Consider the following 19,436-nt stretch of genomic DNA (forward strand, 5'->3'; position numbering starts at 1 on the left):
AGTGAATTCAAATAAAATATTGAACTAAACATTTTGGGGGAAATTGTGAAAAATGAATTGAAATAAGCACAACAATTATAACAATAAACTAAACAAAAATAAAACTAGAATATAAATTAATTTATATTTTATAGCAATGTAAAATTGAACAAATAAATTATAAAAAGACAAAAGCATATACAAAAATTGCTAACACTTTAACAAAAATTAACCTAAAGATCTAAAAATAAAAGCTGATTTAAATATTAATAAAACTAAATAAAACTAAAATCAAAACTATAAATACTCAGTTTGCCCAATAGGTGTCGCCCTCTCCATTTCAAATATCAGAGCCATCATTGAGAATACCGAATCAATAAGAGAGCCATGATGGAAGCCCCTGCGAAGACTAAAGGCATTTATTCATACAACTTCCTATTCCTGACACTATGATTAAATAAGAGGTCTAAAAATACTATCTCCCAGTCCACAAGAAACTCACACACAGCAGAAACTGCCTTTCACAGCAGCGGGCAGTGCCCATTGTAATTACAGACTACACGTGTGGCCCAGAATAGTAGGCGAGTACAATTTGAAAGCATCATTTTCTATTATATTTCTGTCATTCAGAGGTCTAATCTGTGTAAATGTCTGATTCTCTCTCGGGCTCAATGTTCCGCCTGAGATTTGCTGTCAGAAAGAAAGAGTCCTGTTGCTGTAGCCTGTTATTACAGTCTGCTTCACCTACAGTGTCAGTAGCTAATTACAGTCATCACCAAACCCAGTGGCCAAAGGCAGCACAGATCCGCACAAGTCTATGTGTGTATGCGTATATTTATATTGAATAAAAAACATGAGCAGAATTTTCAATTTGTGCGTTGCCATTGGCTCAGTGTTTGTAGCCCTGAAGAGGTGTTTGAAATGCCAAGCCTATCGTGAGTGATATATGTATTCTGGTGTTGTTTTTGAGAAGGCCACGTACACGCTGCGGTTAGATACTATAGGCCTAGTTGTTCACTCCTCTCCTATAAGCAATTTTTAGATGCTTTGCTCAGTAACTTGTACAAGTTGACTTGTGAATAATATGACTGTATTCGGCCAAATTGCCAAATTGGGTGTGAATTTTGATTAAATAGTAATAATTCTAAATTGTAAAATTCATAACTATTTCCAATGTAGGTCATTTGAAAGAATTTGTATATGGTCTTATCTGTATATTTCATCGGTATTCGACCGAGTGACATCAGGTTTAGAGGTACGGCTTTAGTGTTGCTTCGCTTTCATTTTATTTTGTCGGGTTTATTGTATTAATTCGTCATAAAGGGAACAACGCAACTGTTTATCACGTTTATTTAGTATAATTTTTTTACTATATCTTTTTATTTATTCCATTTAATATAGTTTAAATAAACTGATACCGTTATCTGTCTTTATTTTGGCTTTACGTCGATTTACTCATACAGTTATACTTGGGATTTAAAGGAATCGTTCACCTTCGAAATTAAAATTCTGTCATTGTTTACACGCCTTCTTGTCATTTCAAACCTGTATGACTTTCTTTCTTCAGCAGAAGAAAAATAAAGATATTTTGAAAAATGGTGGTAATAGAAAATCCGTTTACATTGGATTTGTGTCCATACAACAGAAGTCAATGGGGACCAACTGTTTTTGGTTACTGGCATTTTTCAAAATATCTTCTTTTGCATTTTGCAGAAGAAAGAATATGACACAGGTTTAAAATGAAAACAGTGTTAGTAAATAATGAACCTAAAAAATATATATATATTGCTAGAAATGCTCACAGTGTTCCTGCTTTTGGAAAAATAAGCAGACTAAACTAAACCTAAACCCATAGAGTATCCCATTTGTCATCTTATGATTCCAAATTTTGTTGCCATTATACTGTACAAACCGAAGGCAGCATTTCGCACAGGGCACATTCACGTTTCTCATTGAGATCTGCACAAGAGCCGGGGTGGTAGAAATGCTTCCTGTATTCCATACACGCAGAGAACGTTAAATTCCCCTTTTTATAAATGTGGTTGTCACTCCCAAAACTTTGCAGTGTGTACACAGCTGAGAGGAGTGATAGATGAGGAGATACACAGTGACAAGAGATATTCCACAGGCACTTTTGCCAGTCAACAGCCCATAGAACAAGACAATTATGCATGAGGGGATTATATACGTGAGGATTTATGTACTTATTATAGCTGTCAGACATCTAATAGTGTTTATATTGGGTTTCATTAGCCGTTCAGCTTGGGCGAAGCAGACTAGCTAAGCTTATAATATTTGAGATAGGAAGGATGCAATTACAGCTGGACCTAGACAACGTGAGGAAACTTCAATTCCAGATGCTGACTGATGGGACCGCTGAATAAGGCGTATCACAGGCGGAATATAACCAGATAAAGGACAGAATATTATGCACAAACACATACAAATCCCTTAAATTTCACAAACGCGGCTGTTATTACAGTAAATTCAGTATCTCTCATTCACATACAGTCACTTTTTTAGTTAGTGAGATGATGCATTGGCTACTTTTGGAAATGTTTATGTGTATGAGGAAACGAATGTTTCGACTGAAATAAAAACTAACAGTGATTTTCATACAAATGTAAGTCTATAGCCATATTGCAACCTTGCTGTGATATTCAGTAAAACAATATTGCTTAAAGGGATCATATGACACGCCTTAAACGAGTATTATCGTTTGTTTTAGATGTGAAGCAATGTATATACACGATTTAAGGTTCAAAAACGCTGTTTTTTTCACATACCGTGCATGTGTGTATGTTCTGTTTGCCCCGCCTCTCTGAAACGCGAGGTGTTTTTAGGCGAGGTGTGCTATGATTGGCCAGTTAACCAGTGCGTAGTGATTGGTCGAATAGAGCAAGCGTGTGGCGGAAATATAACGCCTCTTACCATATTTGGAACATCAGGTTCCAAAGCAATTGTACCAGATGCGATTTCTTTAAGACTGCAAGGGAAGCTCAGCTTCCTCTATAATTGTCAAAAAAATGAATGGTCAAATATATGTACTATTATGTTAACATTTTATTGACTAAAAATGCGTTAAACATGTTCATCTTGAACGAAAACAATTTCGTCCAGAATCAGCTACTTAGGTCGGCTGACTCGATTTCCTTCTCATTCATTCCCATAGCATACAGTGCATTACTCTGTTGAAGCCCAGCGTCCATTGACTTCAATGGGGCTGCTTTAAACAGTTTTTTTTCAGTGCTTAGAAACAAGACTGTCATTGGATAATGCTGCGATTATGTCCCGCCCACGGACGCTCAGCGTCTCTGGGATGAATGGAGAAGTGGGCTGGCCCGGACTATCAGCTTTTAGACATTTTTTTTTTTTTATATAAATCATAAATGACAAGGAGGCGGCAGCTTCTCGCAATGCAAAGAGACGGTTGGTGTGGGCGTGGTCTTCAGATTATGACCCGTATCACTCTGTGTCTCAATTTCCAACTCAGTCCCATCGCGGATTTTACATGTGTAGTCGAAAGACAAACTGCTGCAACCTTCATCGTATATTTCACACAATTTAACACCACATTCATTGTTTCAGTTTAACATAATTCCCACATTTCCTCCATCCATCCATCCATCCATCTTCTACCGCTTATCCGAACTACCTCGGGTCACGGGGAGCCTGCGCCTATCTCAGGAGTCATCGGGCATCAAGGCAGGATACACCCTGGATGGAGTGCCAACCCATCGCAGGGCACACACACTCACTCATTCAGTCACGCACTCACACCCTACGGACAATTTTTCCAGAGATGCCAATCAACCTACCATGCATGTCTTTGGACCAGGGGAGGAAACCGGAGTACCCGGAGGAAACCCCCGAGGCACGGGGAGTACATGCAAACTCCACACACACAAGTCGGAAGCGGGAATCGAACCCCCAACCTTGGAGGTGTGAGGCGAACGTGCTAACCACTAAGCACATTTCCTCCCATTGAGTTAAATATATATATATATATATTAGTGGTGGGCCGTTAACGGCGTTAACGCCGTTAACGCAGTGAGACTCTTATCGCGCGATAAAAAAATTGTCGCCGTTAATTAGGGTGACCACCCGTCCCGCGTAGCGCGTGCGCGCACAGCGTTTGAAGCCCAATTCATGCGTCCCGCAAATTGAGACCGTGTCACGCATAATCAATACTTGCTCAAAAAAAAGTTGGTTGCTCTATATCCTCGAGCCCCAGACAACCAAACGAACATTACTTGACAGTTCAGCACGCTACTGTTGCCACAACCACACCTCCGTTGTTGTTGTCATGACAGCGCGCACACGTGCACACACTAAGAAGGAACTTTTAGATGCGCGCTCCAATTTGAAAAATGGAGAAAGAGACTGAGTCTGAGCCAGGGCCGATTCTAGGTTTTCAATATTAGGGGGGCTCAGCCTCCAATGAGGATATATATATAGAGAGAGAGACACACTCTAATCACCACATATTGTATACGTTACTAAAATAAATAATTAAGAAAGAATATGCAGAAAAGCATAAATACAAGTTATTGTTATTCAAATGAATATCACATTAATCGGTTAATCTGCAACATTTATATTTCAAAGTGACAACAACAGTCACAAATCCATAAAATAAAATGTCACAATCAACTGCTGAATCATTATTTAGTAAAAATAACTTAATATGTTTCTCTGCCATTCATTCTGTTTAGCACTAGCGCTGTGACTCTCTCTGCATGACTGTGTGTTCATCTATTACCTCCACAATATGTTTTCAATTAATGATAAAAATACTGAAGAGTCTGAAAAACGACATAGAGCTTCTGTACACTTTTATTTCCTCAGAACTCAGAACATTGAATAACACTGTCGCACCGGGCTGATCTACAGTAACTCTGTCCGTCCTCTTTCCGGAGCTGTCAAAACTACCGTCGACTCTCTATAACTATAGCACATCATCATTAATGACACTTTCTGTGCGCTACAATATCATCTTGATCGTGGAAGTATGACGTCATTGGTGTTTAGTGCTTTCATTTGCCTTGAGGTAACGTTAACAAATCGTTAACGAGGGGTGAACGCACATAAAACTTTTTAACAGTGAATGGGAAATGGTCTTGTATCGCTTAAGATCATATTAATCATATCATCGCACATCATATTAAGATGCATTTATAACAAAGAATGGCAAAAATGCAGACGTCATGTTAATGAACACACCTTATAACGTTACTGCTAATGACGTTAACTCCAATGTGCTGACGTGTGTGAACTGAAGAATGCGCTAAATAACGCAGCCTAACGCCGTTTTCATAATAAGAGTTTTAAAGGGGGCTATAAAGCGATCTCAAATTCTTGTACAGATTACATTACACACAATATTTTAGGGGGGGCTGAGCTAGAACTTTAGGGGGGCTTTAGCTCACCCCAAAAAGGGCCTAACAAGGCCACTGGTCTGAGCCATTAATTAAAAAGAGAAGGTGTGGGTACAAGAAAGACTGGGAAAATAAAATAGCTAAAGTAAATCGTAAGTGGAAGTGCATTTGTCAATTCATTGAATGTTCAAAATATTGTGAATCTTTATGTAAAAAAATATATATATGAGCATACATCAGCAATTACACATGTTTAGGGGAATAGAGCATTATTAATATACCATGTACGGTGGTATGTGCTAGAAATGGGTAAACCACTATCTGTGAGTCTGTTCGGGGGGTGGGGGCACCGCCGCGCCAGGCAGTGTCCCACATTGTCCCTCAGAAACATACCCCTTGTCCCCCCTTTGGCTTATTAGCAGGTGGTCACCCTACCGTTAATCTATTCTCAAAGTTGGGTTGGGAGCTGGGTCTATACTACGCAAGCTATGATGACTTTCACCTTGATATTTTAGCGCGGATGTATACCAGCTTAACTGCACTGTACGGGGCGAGAACGAGATTTTTCAACTCGCGTGATTCGCGTCATTCGCGGAAGCAGAAGCCGCCTCATCATCTCATAACCCGGGCTTCATTCGCGCGATTCGCGCCGCAAGTAGGTCTATTGGCTCTTTTCATTAACATATAAATCACTCGCGCTTGACACGCCATTCGCGTTTGGTCTGAACACAACATAACGTTACTGTGAAATTACCGCATCAAAAGTGACGTGCTAACATGGATGCAGCTATGAAGCCGCCGGGTTTGCTTCAGGGAATATTCATTTTTAAGAAGCTTCCCAATAGAAACATCGACAAGGCTAAGGTTGTTTGCACCTTGTGCAATGCGGAATTGGTTTAAAAAAACACTTTTTCTCAACAGGTAGTGGTCTAGCTTTAGTTGAAACCAGTAACTTTGTATTGGCACCTAATGTATTGTGGCTCCTGTATGACATATCGCTTGTTGCTCCCTCACTCTTTGTAAGTCGCTTTGGATAAAAGCGTCTGCTAAATGACTAAATGTAAATGTACTGTAGGAGCTCTTCCAGTCTCAAGTACCACCTAAACGCAAATCATCCCTTAGCTAATGCGGAAGTAAACACAAGTTCATCTTATTGAACATAATTTAATTTTCATCACCAATTATCGTAGTAGAACAGCTTTCTCAAGCAGTTTGTGATGCATTTTGGAAACAGGAGATGAGCCCCTGGTCTAATGCGCCACCTGGGTTGAGAAACCCGTTCTCAAAGACTTGCTTTTAGTCATTATTTGGGTGGCACACATATTCTGAATGCCTTCGGCAGAATTCAAATGAGCCATTTTAATCTAGATTAATCTAGATTAATCTTGGAATTAATCTAGATTAATCTAGATTAAAAAAATTAATCTATGCCCACCACTAATATATATATTAGATCGTTTCTTCATTAATTCATATAGTCTGAACTAGCCAGCTAGCAAACTGCACACGATGGCAGACAGTGCTAATATTGTCGACCTGATTTTGGCAAAGCCATTAGAAAGTCTTCCTTACGAGGAGAAACTTAGAATTAAACAGCAGGGCAGATCAACACCTAAGATTGATTTAGTGCAAAAGATAGGGAAAAGTAACAGGTCTTTTCAGCTCTCCTGGTATGACAAAGTTAGCTGGATGACTGGAAGTGCTGTGAAAAAGAAAATGTACTGCTGGCCATGTCTCTTGACATGGGTTACAGAGCATTTTCTTGAAAAGGAACGTAGGGCAGAATTTACATATAAATAAATGGACAATTTGTATTATTTAGGCCGAAAATGAGCTTCCCCTCTTTAAAAGATCAGCAGCCGCCACTGGTTTAAACTGATAGGTACGCCCACCTTACTTTTATCAACATACTTCTAGAAAAAGGGGCTGTTACATTAATATTTGAACCTTGTAAAACATTTTACCAGGGTGAGATTTAGGAGGCTAGAGGGGGGGACTGTCCGCCAGATTTTCCAAGGGCCCATCCAAAAATGCCCAGTTGACAATTAAAAAATGCAACAATACATACATATTTTGTGCATTATCTATTAAATAGCCATCTGTCAAATTAATCCGGAGAATGTTCAAAATGATGCATGCAATAAACTATATTATTCAAAAAATTTACTTTAAGTCAAACCAGCCTAGTAATAGTGTCCTGAAATTTCCTTTTACCCTTGAGATTATCCTACCAGGCATGCGCACATCAATTTTACATCATTTTTTGCGCTATAAAATCATCCTACCTGTTTATGTAATACTGCTAGGGGAATCTGACAGTGTATTTTCGTTGTTAAATCATTGAACATATTTATTTAATACTGGTAGTACAGTTTGATAGGGTTTTGCTCTGTAAATGAATCCTACATGTTTCTTTTATGCTGGAAAGATAATATGACAGGGTTTTTACGCTGTAAAATTATTTTATGCTGGTAGGACTATTTTACAGGGTAGTGTGGAAATCACAGAATTATCACAGAAATTAGACACGCCACACTCGCAACAAACATCACATCAAACACATGCAGCAGATCTCCGCTGTATTACCTGCCGTCGAATTGCGTGAGACCGCGGTGAGAGGAAAAGACCAGAGAAGAATCAATAGAACAAGCGAGAAGGCCATTCTTCCACCTGCAGAACGAGAGAGAGAGAAAGGTTAGGAATTATTATGCTCGGTCTGAGTGTGAAAACGGAGGGTGGAGAGCGATTGTTCAAAGTGTGCGAGAGAGTTTTCTGATGGATGAGAAGAGAGAGGAGGAGGGAGGGGCGGAGGCACAGGCCGAGAGATCAGAAACAGCACTCGCCAACGGACGGCCCTTCTGAAATCTCTGAACAGCTGATCTCCTCTTCTAGATTCACAGTTAGTCTACCACAACCAACCAAATGAGTCACTCGCGGCAGGGTGCCTTTCCTTACTCAGCCCACAGATCCGCTTAATATCTGCATTAAGGTGCGAGCGCTGCCCGGTCGGCCCCCATCAATATTCTCATTCCACCTAACTGCTTTCTGACTCAGACACTCCTGCGAGCAGTGGTCGCGTGTGGATGGGGGTGGACGTGATGAATGATAGCCGCTGTTTCGGTCAGTGGCTGTTAAGCATTTGTTGGTGGCGGTTTGGACAACATTACTTCTGGTCGATCTCTATGGGGTTTTTAATGGCCCATGCCAATGGGGTAACTAGAGGGTGAAGGGGCTGGTTAAATGCTGGAACGTGTGGAAAGGAGGTCGTAGTGTCAGCAATTGATTTGCATGATATAAATCAAATACAGCAGATTTATCAAATCAAGGGATTTCAAAAGCTGCATTTAAAAAAGAACCAAAATCAGTTTTTGAGCAAGAAGTCGCAAAACAAAAACAAAGGTTTAAGAACATCAAAGATGATGCTGAGAAGCAGTTTGGTAGACTGCTGATAGAAAATCAAGAAAAATGGGCCTCGGAATCATGTTTATGGGTGGCATAAAGGTTTAGCAACTACTTTGAATTTCACTGTTGCCGTGAGGTGTGTTCAATTGCACACAGTCCAGATTGATTGACGTATGACATCAAAGTATTGCGAGAACGTCTCGATTGCTTTTGCAATAATTTCATGCCATACGCCAACTGGTCTGAGCAGCACATGAAGTTAAACACACCCATGATTTCAACAACAGCTTAATCCGTAAAACTAAGGATGAGACGGATATGACCGCATTGACAGACAAGGCAATGAAGAGTTGCATGTTGCAGTTAAGACCACCTAAATCTAGACCAAGGCAGGGCATAGACCAAGACCAGACAAATTCATCCGAAAGATCCACATAACCTGAACCCTAAAAAGTCATAATAAAATAAAAACATGTATTAAAGGCGAATGTTGTGTCTAGTGATTTTCCTTCAGTTTCTTTGAGCAAACAAATACTGAAGAGCTGATAATGGAACAGTTTTCAACACAGAAATAGAGCAAAAATGTTGTGTCCAAAATGTTAGTCACCTAATATTTAAAATCACATTTACCAGTTGCCCTTGTGATATTCCTAAATTTAATATATGAAAAAAAGATCTTATACAAGTACTTTTTGCACTGACCTCTTGAATTAAGTCACTTGCATTAAAGGGATGGTTCACCAAATTCTGTCATCATGTTCCAAACCTGCATAAATTCCTTTGTTCTTTTAAATGCAAAGGTAGATATTTGGAGGAATGTCAGTAACCTATGTCAGTAACAGATTCCATCCCCCATTTGCTGCCATAGTAGGGGAAATACAGTAAAAACTATGGGAGTCAATGGGCTGCGAGATCTGCTTGGTTACAGACATTCTTCCAAATATCTTTATTTATGGGCGAACTATCCCTTCATTTCTCCAAACACTTAAGTCAAAAAACAAAAAAATGAATCTGTTTGAAATCCAATCACATTAACGATCTTAACAAATTAATCAGACGATGCATCGGCAGTTAAGATAAATCCCTGTAGTTGTGGTCTTGACCGGTTTTCAGATAAAATCCCAGTCCTCTTAGTCTGAGACCAAGACAAGACTGAGTCCAAATGCATTTGATACCAAGACCAAGGCCAAGACGGGTTTCGAGTAATAGGTGTTACATTGTTTAATATTGTAAATTTGTCAGGATTCAATATTTTTGGAAACATTTGAGATAATGTAAGTACACACGTGAACAGAGTATTGAACACTCTGCTAGTGGTTTTTGGATATTTAATGCTAAAATCTTATTATATTATGGCTTTAAGTAAAGAAACACATTTACAAATACATACGCAGTAAACAAAAGACTAGTGTCCAAGTATCTGGTAGCCGAAGCGGTGTAACATGACATACATCTGTGGCCAATCTGCTCGGACACCTGTGTGAACTTCAGGGAATAAATCCACTAAAAATAAGCCTTTTTTTGCTTGCATATTGTGGGGAACAGCACAGCTCATTGTGTCCTTGGCTTGCCGGATCAAAACAACGCAAACATATTTTTTTCTCTCTGTGAAACCGCACCTGCCACGAAAACACATTTCGATCAAATAAACCATGCACGATGTTGCACGTCCAAGACAAAGCTACCGACCAACCGCCGAGTAATATTTAACATACCCCGAAACGTTCATTTTTATTTGTTGAGAATTAAATTTGGACCCTGTTGAAGGGTGGAACAACACTGAAAGAAAGATGCAATAGCAGGACATGTTTGTAGGCCACTTTAATGAGCGAGGAATTGCAGGGAAGAGAGAGAGGCTTCAAAGAGCCGGGATTCACAGAGAGTGAAATCTAGGACGTACATCACCGGGACCTTCACAAACACGTTCGCAAAATCTGATTATGGCAACAATACACCAGGACTAATATACATAAAATAATTTCACTGGAATGATACGCTAATTTGAAGTACAGGTAGCCAGGCGGGAAGACTCAACTCGACATCCAATGCCGTCGTCACAATAGAAGCAATTTCTGGAGATTATTCACGGCTTCTAACCGGTCTCAAAGGAGTATGAATGAGTGTATGAGCCATAACACATTTCATCCCACACTATAAAAGCAGACGAGGCTTTCCTTCACGGGAGCGGAGCGAGCTCTCAGGGAGGTCTTAACATGAAAGACAGGTTAGGATTAACTTTAGCCGGAGAGCGTTTCCATGAATGCAGTCAACATACGGAGGGGTGGACAGGCTTGATAAAAAAGGCCGAACGGAGAGAGAAGCGTTTTGTTTCTGCGTTGCGACTGCCTACGTGGGCCACTGCTTTCTGAGGGGTCATTCACGCAGGGTTATGCCTGAGCGGTTTTTCATGTCGGTTTGTGTAAACAATGATGTAAGATTTTGCTCCACGGGCGCTGCGTTTCAAGACACATTTAAGATAAAAATACTTATGTACATTTTGTGCGAATCAGGGTTGGAACAACAGACCAATCAGAGGAATCTGGGGCGGGACATTCAGTTTAATTGTTTATAACGGCATGGTTTATGGGAGTTAATGTGCCTGTAAACGCACCTTCTGTTACGCTCCGTCTAGACGTTTTTAATGCTAGAATGCATCCAAAAATGCCCCCAAGGCAACATCCTAGATGAAATGGAACCTCATAAGTGACTGTTTTGGAACAACTCAGCTCAGAGGGTCCAGCAGAGTGTGATATTACTGTAGCATGGTGATGAGCTGATAATGTGATCTAGTTAGCATAAAATACACACAGCGCACACAATATTGAGTAACATAATCAATTTAAGTACATTGTAAAATCCAATAAGTTCTGAGAAACATTTTAGGAAAGAAATTGCCTTAAAGGGACGTTACTCCCAATAATGAGAATTTTGCTCAAGAGTTGCTCAAGTTGTTCGTTGTTACACACAAAAGAAAAGATGTTTGGAGGAATGTTTGTCTGGGCCACTAGATTTCCATTGTAGAGAAAAACTAATAGTGTCCCAGAGCTGTTTAGTTTCACACATTCTTTAAAATATCTGTATTTTTTATTAAGATTTAAAAAGTTTTGGAACAACTTGAGGGTGAGTAAATGATGACAGAATTTTCATTTTTGGGTGAACTATCCCTTTAAATCATTGTTATAATCACGTTATAAAAATAATAGAAGCAATTTGCACATCCTTTATGAAACAAGTATCTAGTTCAGCAGCATTATTTATGTTGCAATGCATGCTGGGTAAGTGTATTCAATTAAGTGTAATAAGCCAACAATCAGTGAAGAAGGCCACTTCATGACATTCTAATCTGTTTCCTTTGCCAAACTTACATGTTTTACAAACACAAGGCAAGACGAAAACCTATCATTAGTTTAATGAAGAATCAACTAAGAGAAACACTAAACACCATAATAGTGGCTTAAAGCTGTGGGTGGCACTGGCACAACCCTGTCTACTGATTTTATGTATTAGTCATTTATTTAGATAGGAATGGTTTAATTGCATATTGCCAATAGGACACATACATATTTAAATATTATAAATTATAAATAATCAAGGAAACCTATACTAGTTCAGAATTGTTTTTATCTATTATTTTGTTGTCAAGCATCAACAGGTACTTGCTGAATGAACTACTGTAGCTTGAATCATTTAAAATAACATAAATTCTTCAAACTTATTCAGATCCAGTTAGTTCACAAATATTTGTATTAAGGAAACATAACTTAGATCAACCTTAATTATATTTATAATTGTTATGTTAAAGTGTTAAGTGTTTTATTGGTAGTTTTTTTTTAAAGAATGAAACAGACGTACTTCTTTAAAAGAATATTTTGTCATAACTCATCATTTCTTTGTAATGCATTCTGGGAGTGGTTTATGTCTAGTTCAATTTTATAGTCACAATTTTGAATTGTTGGAAAGCAGCTGTAAAACATTGTATTATAGATATTGTAATATTTATAGCTGCAATTCCATGTAATGTCTTTTATATTGGTCATTATATTTATAATGATTTTAATAGAAAGTATATAGAAAGAGTAATTATAGAATGTAGAATAGAATAGAATAGAATAGAAATATTGGTAACACTTTCCTTGAAGCATGTATGTATAATGCATTATAAAAGTAGTTTAAAAGGATTGTAATGCACCTTTTAATGCATTGTAATGTCTTATAAATAATTGTTGTTACAGTTTAAACATTATGACACTTAGCAATTCATTGTTACAGAACACATTTTAAATTGGTTTTACTTTTTTACAACTACATATAATGCATTACAACAAATATCATTTTAATGCATTTTACACTTTAATAACTCTTTTTAATGTATACATGCTTCTAGGAAAGTGTTACCGAAATATCTATAAAATCCATTGTATTACAGAATACATAACATTATTTCAAATATTCCATATCATATACATTACTGATCTTCATCAATAACTGTCAGCGAGATTTTAATCTGAATGTTCATTATATTCATTTTCTGTAAAATCTATTTGTTGTATTAACTTAAAAAATTAGGTTACCCGGCAGTCTTACATTTTTTAGTTAATTCAACTTAAAAATATTAGTTAAAATAACAATTTTGCATCAAATTCATGTAATAACTCATCTTTACGTTGAATTAACAAAAAATGTAGACAGCTGGGTTACTTAATTTTTAAGTTGAAAAAAAAAAACGTTTTTTTAACGTATAATAATATTAAGGGTTTTAAGATGTACATTAGTGACAGTAACTGTAAAAAAATAATCGTCTGTAGGATTGAAAATCAGACTGTTTCATATGTGTCTTAAAATATGATTAAATGTCGAATGCAAAACAGGCAATTCCATAGTTGATGTTGACGATTTATGCATGATGGATAAAGGCCATTCCACAACACCTGTCAACAATACCTGAATGTTTTCACAAAAATGTATTAGTTTATTGCACAACTAGCATTATGTATTGTAAAAATATAGACTGTCTTTCATTGGCTGGACAAACAGACTTTATCCATGCCGGTCTAGATGCTGCAATGTTTAAACTTTTCAGGGGTTTCGATCTACAAATGGCTCACGTGTAGTCTCCACATATTGAGCCAAAATAGTAGTAACGTTGAAAAAAACCTACACATTAAAGTGCTGTCTTGTAGACAGCTCGCCAGGCTTTGGAACAGAGCTTATGTCAGAGAGAGAGGCTGATGCAGGCAACTGTGCCTGTGGAGAAAAGCGTTTGAGTTGTGACTGCCGCTTTGTTATGTGAAAATGAGGCTAATGAAAAGTGTTTGCTGCAGTGCTGGGTGAACACACACACACACACACACACACAAACACAATCCCACAGTGGCATGGAGACAAGGCCTCCACCTGAGGCGCAAAACTGACCACTCGGTAGCAAGCTCTCTTTCCTCTTTAACATATTGTCTCTCTCTCATTTTTATCCAGGCCATTGTTTTTTTTTATAGCGTCCTCGTAAAATCGCCGCTATTTTCTCTTTCCTCGCTCTTCTTTTATCTCTCCACAGTGCAATTACTCTCATTCTCTTCTCCTCCATCTTTCTAACTGGCTTGTCTGATGAAAACAGCAAATCTTTCACTCAAAGCGCTTCTCACACCATCTTCTCATTATACGCAGTCTGAATGCTATACGCCACGTTAAGATCGCCTATATAAAACACGGCTCACTGACTGCTGCAGATATCAGCGTGAGGCATTCACGGTTCCCTGTACTGATAACCAGATCTTGCATTTTTAGATCCGTAATCTGAATTGAGTTTTGGTGATGCCATCTTTATTGTGTCTCAAACTGATTCCTACTGGAAAAAAACAATGGTTTGCTGGTCCTGTTGGTCATCTTGTCTAGTCAAGCTGGTGCCCGGCTGGTTTAACTAGTCAGCAAGTCCGGTCTGAGTAAATGTGGAGACCAGCCAAGACTAACAGTGAAGACTTATTTGTAACCAAATAATCAAGACCGAAGTGTTGAAATTATGTTAAAGTATTAATACTAATCTGAATATTCGAGGGTGGGCGTTGATGGTGCCGCCTCAAGTCTATGGTGGTTCGTGGTTTTGACGGACTCACACACACACACACATGCCAATTCATTCAGATGCATTTGGATGACAGGTGGCAATCTCTATACGGACACAGAAGGAAAAGCGCAGCTCTTTTTGACTGAAACCAAAGCTGAAAACTGCCTAATTCTGTTGCCAGGCAACCATTCATGTACCCTCTTTCCGCGCACTCTTTGACTGCTGTCAGACTTTCTTCATGTTTTAACCCCTGGTGACACAACGTCTACCCCTCGCCTCTGCAAACCAACTATCTCATCAGCCTGCAGGGGTGAGGGAGAGCGCCATCCTTGTGCCGCAGCGTATCATCAGCATCTTATCTGGCGTAAATGTGTGGATAGACAGTTCACGCCTTGGAAGCTAATATTACACACCATAGAAATAACGTGAGCAAATGTAAAAGTGAATTACCACAAACTGACGATCTTACAGTGGGCGGGGCTTAAAACGTGTTTTGTCTAGTTAGCGCAGCTTGCTAATGTTTTCGTGTACTAAAGCTCACGCTTCAAACAAATCTAAGTATTCCATTTTTTAGCATTATTTAGCGTAGCACATCAGGTCACACCATAGCAACCACATAGCAACACACGGAAAGTCTTTACAATACCCTGGTAACCACTCACACGGTTAGCATTGTTGGAATTAGGTCAAGCATGTTTTCGGTAGACAATTCAATTTTATCTAAAGGCCTACTCACACCAAGAATGTAAAGATTCAATTATAACAATATTACCATCCATGTCTATTCTTTTATGTTTAGAACAGTTTTTAAAAACGTTATAGTTATCTTAGATATTGTTCTTGGTGTGAACAGGCCTTAAAGTGCCCATGAAATGAAGTTTTTAGTATGAATATGGTAGACTAAAAGGAACAGTTAACCTGAAATGACAATTCAGTCTTCATTTGCTCACCCGCAAGTTGGTTCCTAATATAGTAGGAAAAATTACATCATAAATGCATTTGTTAGGTCAAATACAAAAGAAGATATTTTGAAGAATGTAGGAAAGCAAACAGTTCTGAGGCACTTTTGACCATTGTTATTTTTCCTACTATGGTAGTCAATGGTGGCCAAGAACTGTTTGGTTACAAGCATTCGTCCAAATATCTTTCTCTGTGTTTATCGAAACAATTAAATGCATGAGGAACAACTCGAGGGTGAGTAAATGGAGACAAATCTTTTACTTCTCGGTAAACTGTCCATTTAAGGATTTCTAAAAACTAGTTTCATGCATTCTCTTGTATTTGTGTTTTTGTGTATTGGAACCGGACTTTGACAGGTTTTATTCGTATTCGTATATCAGACAAAACATGTAAAACTCACCATACATAGATGGGCCATTTATCCAATATCAGATCTTACTAAAAAAATCATCCCTTTTTGCGTCATTGAAATTGAATTTTTTTTGTCGAATTACTATCAAATTATTGTCTTATTTCACAGAAAAAAAATATTATTTTTATTTAATTATTACAATATATTTGGGTAGGGCATTCTTTTAAAATTAGGTAAAACACGTAAAATATCCACCAGAGCATTAAAAGGTTTAAACGTTATTAGATTTTAACAGATGTGTTGCACATTTATTAAAGACAATGTTTTACTCGCAAGAAAAAATGGTAAACAAATTGCATAAATGCTCTGTTCCCAGGTTAAGAGTCAACATTCTGTCAATGTCAGAGGTTGTAAACTACAGCAGTGACATAGCGGGTCTTTAAATCATTCACAAGGCTCTTATCCAATGGGAAGACATTTCTCTTATGGCATCTGTAATATCACACAGCAGTATACAGAGCTTGCAGAGTTCCCTATAGGGATTGTTTCTCCATAAGTTTAAGTGAGTTGTGAGGGCTTATGTTTGTTTGTTTCTGTTTTGTGTGACTTTCCCTGTGACGCTAGTGTGTAAAACTCAATCCCTGATCTCATTAACTGCTTATGCGACAGACGCTACTGGAGTTTAACTTCCTTATTACTGCCATTCTGGACCGATCCCGGCTGAAATTGTGTGTGTATCAAGAATGTTCTTTTAGGATAAACTGAAAAACATGGATTTGTGACTTTTATTAATGAAGGTATTTGATTTTTGTTTAGACAAAAAAGCGGTGTAAACATATTGTTTATGTACATGGTAAAAACTGTAATTTTACAGTTATTTTTTGACTGTGCTTTTTCACTTAAAATGTAAAAAAAACAGATTTGACAAAATGTATGATTTTTTTTTAAATATAGTCATATTTTTTTTTACATTGTAGATTTGCGATCTAACCAGTGTTTACATGTGTACGTCATATTATTAGAAATCTATTTTATAATACACTCTTAAAAATAAAGGTGCTTAAAAGATCCCTTACAGCGATGCCATAGAAGAAACATTTTTGGTTCCACAAAGAACCGTTTAGTCAAAGGTTCTTTAAAGAACCATCTCTTAACTTTTTTATAATCTGAAGAACCTTTTTCGACATTTATGTAATATGTATATATATATATATATATATATATATTATAAATGAATTATTAACAATTATATTAAGCATATTTCAAGAAAACAAAACTATGGAGAATACCTTTGTGTCTCTTAGGAAACACTAACCAGCTGACAACATTTACCACCCAGTGTTGCACATACAGCCTCTTCCTGTCACTTTCTGTGAAAAGCACATTGAATGATACAAGACTGTCACTGGCCTCTTTCTCGCTATCGACCCTTTCACTAAACGATACCGGCAGACTGATTTAAATCAGGGTGGGAAGAGAACAGAAACCCCACCGGGTGAGTGTGCATGTGCTTTTTAATAAGGGACACATATCCTCTCGGGGTTTCCTCTTCGCACAGTCACAGGAAATAAAACGTGAGCGATGTAAACTCTTTATTCCACCTTGACACATCCGATGCAAGCCGCCTTCCTCCGCCGGTAATTCGGCTAAATCTGCAGGATTCAAAGGGAAGTTCAAAGTTGTCAATTCAAATTCCTCCAGAATCACGGGAGACGTCTAAGTTTGGAAGCTCGGCTGGTGGAGTACGTGACCAGACGTCGAGGGATGTAATTCAAGCTGGCAGAACGTGAAGCCAATAAGCCTGCGCACATCACGTAGTCAATAAACATTCAGAGATGGAACAGTACTGATGCTGTATCTACAGTATATATACAACTCCTGATCTGGATTTATAACACAAACATTTCAAACAGACTGTGATGACCTCAAATGAATCGCTTTAGTAAATGCCCATCAGAAATAGACCATTATTTCTAGATGTATATACGTGAAATGTATTTGAGAGTTAAAGGCCTTTAATGTCCCGGTGAAATAAAAATGACAATTCCTAAAATAAAAAAAGTCAACTTTTCTATTTCCATTTAATTGAGTGGTTCAGAGATGATGTATTTTTGTAGGCCAACCTGGACCTTTACACATTACACATTTTGTCTGTCAACATAATCTTTACAAATTAAATGAAAATTGTTACTTTTGAAGCCTAATATAATGTCCAAAGTAAAAAGCTAACAGAAGGCTTTAAAGACTACACTAAGGTCGCTCAATATCAATGTCACCACCACTAAGCCTCCTACAGCTTTAAACTTTATTAAAAATATTCCCTGGTTAGAAATTAATCAGTGAATGAAGCCCTATCCACGATTTTAGAGATTTGTACCCATTTTGCATTATTTGTGCGATGATGTAGTTGCTTATAGCACCCTTTTTAAGACACAATAAGGGTTTAAAAAATCATTAGCAAGTTATAATTGATGTGTTTTATGTCATAGATTAAAACTTTAATACAAATATTTAGATATCTAAAATATTTTGAGGTTTTGTTAACCACAAATCACTGAGGTACACTATTTGCAATGGAAAACACAAGCCACGCCCCTGGTTTTCAATCTATAAGAAAGCGAACACGGAAGTTAAAACCATTGCAACTTTTGGTTCACCGGAACTTAAAAAAAAAACAGTTCTTTCAAAAATGAACGTAATGTTTTTTTTACCTATCCTTATGACATTACCGATCAGTATCCAGGAATTCTGTTGCCTAATCTTCATTTCCCCTTTCGGTATTTTTCAAAAGGAGAAGATAAACAGAATGTTGATGAAACTTTTCCCATAAGACAGAATAATCACATATGAGATCTCTTTAACCTCTCGATTATTTCTCCTAGATTTTAGCGATTCGATTAGAAAGAGAATAAACGAAGAGCAAATTAAACTATTGCTTGAGTCTGATCTGTCTCTCAAGATATTTCTTCTGAGAAAAAGAATCAGAAGAGATCTCAACAATAGCCAGGTTTCCATAACAGATTTTCGCAAAACTTAAACGATGTTTTCTAAATGTCGATTAAATCAATATCGCCCAATGACTGCGTTTCCATTAAATGATATTATGTTAAAGTGTCTTTTGATTCTTCTCGCAATAACTCATTCTGGCTGTACTTCTTTGCACGTTTTATTAAACTTTAGCGCATAGTGGCACCTACTGTGATGAAGGAGTGAAATGTCTATATTTCCTAATATATTTTCATATTACCTCACTGTTCCTATACATTTATTTCTTGCATTTGGGCCATCATATAAGATATTACTTCAT

The 19,436-nt window shown here is 37.7% G+C and overlaps 1 protein-coding gene across 1 annotated transcript in view; it reads right to left on the reverse strand.

The window, feature by feature from the left end:
- gabbr1b (gamma-aminobutyric acid (GABA) B receptor, 1b) overlaps positions 1-19,436 on the reverse strand; it is a 115,230-nt gene that overhangs the window by 80,474 nt on the left and 15,320 nt on the right. The window contains exon 2 of the mRNA XM_056741172.1: positions 7,944-8,027. Within this exon, the coding sequence (XP_056597150.1) occupies positions 7,944-8,027 (84 nt within the window). The remainder of the gene's footprint in view (positions 1-7,943; positions 8,028-19,436) is intronic.

The sequence above is a fragment of the Triplophysa dalaica genome, chromosome 25 (genome assembly GCF_015846415.1).
Source record: "Triplophysa dalaica isolate WHDGS20190420 chromosome 25, ASM1584641v1, whole genome shotgun sequence".
Classification (NCBI taxonomy): domain Eukaryota; kingdom Metazoa; phylum Chordata; class Actinopteri; order Cypriniformes; family Nemacheilidae; genus Triplophysa; species Triplophysa dalaica.